The sequence below is a fragment of the Chrysochloris asiatica genome, unplaced genomic scaffold (genome assembly GCF_000296735.1).
Source record: "Chrysochloris asiatica unplaced genomic scaffold, ChrAsi1.0 scaffold00067, whole genome shotgun sequence".
In the NCBI taxonomy this organism is placed as follows: domain Eukaryota; kingdom Metazoa; phylum Chordata; class Mammalia; order Afrosoricida; family Chrysochloridae; genus Chrysochloris; species Chrysochloris asiatica.
Window position 1 is genome coordinate 10,928,891 of NW_006408585.1, and position 3,913 is coordinate 10,932,803.

Genomic DNA, 3,913 nt, shown 5'->3' on the forward strand with positions numbered 1-3,913 from the left:
TCTCCCATGTAAACTATCACTCTGTTATTAGTAAAAACTTAAAAAACAGAACCACTCTGTATTCATATAGACATATAACAATACTTCTTCAAGAGAAGGAGAACACTGGCTAATGCTTACTGTGAATTTGCTACAAGCCAAAATATTACTTTAAGAGCTATGTACAATTGATTTATTCCTCAGAAAATAATGTTAACTCCATTTTGCAGATGAAGAAATTGAGACAGGGAATAGTTAAGTAATCTGCCACAGAGTTGCACAGCTTGCAAGTGGCTGGTAATAAACAGAGAAATAAACCCAGCTTCATTTCTTTAATGATTTCTCCCATTAACTAACCAACTTCCTCATATTCTCCACAGATACAGTCTCTCTACATTAAATAACAACAAAGCAAAAAAAAAAGGAGAGCAAAATTCTTCCTATTAGTCCAGATCCATAAAGTTCATTCAATTTCCAGGTCATTTGTTAGTTCATAATATATTCTCCTGCCCTTAAAAAATACTTAAACTGAATGTATCTGAAAAGAAATCAGACTAGGTATTGTTCAATGACTTCTATCTTTATAATTAAAGTAGTCTCTAGTTTACAAAGGTAATTTTGTTTGCAGCTACTATTAATATAAGATTGATTATTCTATTCCAAGTCACTTTGCCATGGAGAAAATTGTAAGCAAAATGAACAGGGAATAAGCATTATGAAATTAAATTCAGATATATTTTTTTAGATGGACTCATTTCTTAAAGACTATGTTCTGGTGTGGCACTGTAGGATAAGCACTGGGCCACAAGGTTGATTTGAACAACAAGGTGGCAGTTCAAATCCACCAGCCACTTCTCAGAAATCCTATTCAGAGTCACTATGAATTGCAATCAACTAAAAGGCACTTAACAACAACATTTTAACTCCTTAGTGATTGAATTTTTTAAAAATAGAGAATAAATCTCTGTGTGCTTCTCTAAGGGAATATGATAATTTTTAAAAACTCCAAAGTAATCTATGGTCATGAACAATTAGAACTTGAAAATGATTTCTTTTTTTGAGGATAAATAATAAAATAATGTTCACACATAATCCCACCATATAAAAAAAAAACCACCACTCAGCATTTCAGCACATTCCCTTTCCGTCTTTTTTGCTGTATTTATTTGGACCATATATTCAAGAACTTTGCCACACACACCCGGGGGAGGGAGGGGCAGATTCTATTGTCTTTCTGCCCTCCTGCAACGCATATGGCACTGTAGGATAAACACTGGACTGCTAACTGAAGGTCAGAGGTTTCAAACCCAGCAACCACTTCTTAGAAACTGTACACATCGCTAAGAATTGGAACCACCTTAAGGGAACTTAGTAACAACAAGGCAATTTAATGGAGGTCTGGTGATGCAGTGGGATAAACATTGGACTGCTAATCGCAAGGTGTTGTTGTTAGGTGCCATCAAGTTGGTACCGACCCATAGCGACCTTATACGTAGCAGAACAAACACTGCCTGATTGTGGGCCAACCTTACTACTGTTGCTACGCTTGAGTCCATCAATGCTGCCACTTGGCCACAAGGTAGGTAGTTTAAAACCCCAGATGCTCCACAGGAGAAAGCTGAGGCTATCTGCTCCTATAAAGACTATAGTCTTGGAAGACCTACGGAGCAGTTCTACACTGCCCTTTAGGGACTCTATGAGTTTGAATGAACTCAATGGCAGTGGATCAGTGAGTTTAAAGCAATTCAAGTAATTGAGAGCAAAATCTAGTGATTAAATCTTTAGCTACTTTGCTTCTTGTGTCCCTATTTGGAAGATGAATTCTTTAAAATGAAAGATTAATGAAGCCCTTAATGATTATCATGCATCAAAAGTGACATAGCATTCTCAGTTGATGGTTCTTACGAGTGATGTTTAGAGGTCCATGCAATGAAAGCGTCAAGTTTAAAACTTCTCTAACCCTCTGCTCAACATCTCCGGTGCTAAGGATTTGTTTAATGATCAACAGTTTTTATTTCCTGTCACTGAAGCTCAGAAAGTAGCATAACCAAGTTAATGTTTAACTGGATTCTTTGGGTCTGGAATGGCCAAGTAGGTGTTGAAGGGAAGTATCCATGGAAACAAACCTCCCAGGAAGTAGCCAGAGGGGTTAGTACATGGAAAACTAGAGCTAGAAAGATGTCAGGAAAGAAGTGGCTGTTTTCTAAAGCTGGGACATTATAAAGAGAAAAATTTCTTGAATAAAACCAGCTACATGAAAGACTCTAAACCCATTTCCACCATGGTTTTCCTTGAATGTTTTTAAGGTGAGATGGGCCTGAGCCACTCTAAGACTCACCCTAGGGTGACAAGAGTAGCACCCTTACAGAACAAAAGGCAAGAAGCTCCCTCAACTTGCTCTGTGGACTTTGCATTTGATCAGAATCTGGAAGAAAAGAGTTCACATTCCTTTGCGAGACTTCAGGACCCAACTAAACCTTTAGGAGGGCAGCTACCACCTCTACGAGAGACTTGGTATGGAAGATATGCTGCAGGTAAGTGTAAAAAACAGCTTGGGATTCATGTATCTGGGCCAAGAAGAGCTACTGGTAGATTTAGCAGTCTCCATAAAGGAGACTGGTAGCATACTGGATTACGTATTGGGCTGCTAATTGCAAGGTCAGTAGTTCAAATCTACCAGTTGCACCATGGGAAAAATATGAGGCTTTCTGCTCCTGAAAAGATTGACAGCCTCAGAACCACTGTACAAGGTCACTATGAGTAGGAACTATCTCAGTGACACACAACCACCACTATCATATCTCCATAATCACAGAAATTTTTTTAATTGCTGAAATACAGAGGAAGATCTTTAAATGGGGACTGTTTATTAATTAAAATATTATTCTGGGTATATTTAAACAGATGTGTAAACTGTATAGTAGGCTTTACATCATTTCCTATATGAGGGGGAAAGTTGTTTTGTTTCAGCATGGTTTAGAGTGTTTTCAGTGTTTATAATGGCATCGATATTAATGTGATAAATTATAGCAATCACATGTTTCAGTTAGACTGTATGTTTAAATCATTCTCTCCACTACAGTTCAGTGCATTAGGGCGTTGTTGTTTTGAAAATGGCAGATTAGAAAGCAAATCTATTCTAGTGTAAATTTGGAAACCACCGCCAACAGAATTGATTTATTGCAGTACAAATGAGTGGGTGAGCTACCCACTCCTCAGCCCCATACCCTTCATGGTCATCTACAGAACACTATGAGAATTATCTCCTCTGTGTGATTGGCAGCCGTGAGCTTGAAATGGCCATAAATTATCCCTGAATATTTTATAAGACATATGAAATGTTTTATGACAGCCACGTAATTAAGCAGACATTCCTAGTTGGAGAAAGGATATACACACATACATACACACACAAAGGTACGTCAAAAATTATTGCTGCTAGAGTTCCAGTTCATACATGCACGGGTTTATGACAAACAAAACTCGTTTAAGCATATCTCTGTGATGACTGCAGATAAGTTCACTTAAAAATAAACTTACCTTAGTCGGAGTCCTGGTATGGTGCTGTGGGTTAATGCGCCAGACTGCAAAGCTGTTTGAACTGCAAGGTCGGTGGTTCAAGCTCACCAGCTGCTCCTCAGAAACTCTATGCAGGGTCAGTATGGGTCAGAACTGGCTCGACGGCACTTAACAACAACAACAGCCTTGTTGGAGTGCCTTCAATTAAAAAAAAAAAAAATCCAATCAAAATAGTAGCTTCTGAGAGAATTTTCTGGGCCACTGAAAGTCAAAGCAGAGAGGTTTACTTAGAAGGTTGTGGTGACTGTTAATATTCTAGAAGATTTATCTTGATCAATTTTCTCAAAGAATACAGGACAATAAACGGCTTGTTAAGAAGAAGTTTTAAGACAATTAAAAATTGAATTGGTTAAAA

The 3,913-nt window shown here is 37.8% G+C and overlaps 1 protein-coding gene across 1 annotated transcript in view; it reads left to right on the forward strand.

Moving 5' to 3' along the window:
• Window positions 1-2,290: 2,290 nt before the first annotated feature.
• LOC102829196 (chromosome unknown open reading frame, human C14orf105) overlaps window positions 2,291-3,913 on the forward strand; it is a 61,838-nt gene continuing 60,215 nt past the window's right edge. The window contains exon 1 of the mRNA XM_006864607.1: window positions 2,291-2,513. Within this exon, the coding sequence (XP_006864669.1) occupies window positions 2,291-2,513 (223 nt within the window). The remainder of the gene's footprint in view (window positions 2,514-3,913) is intronic.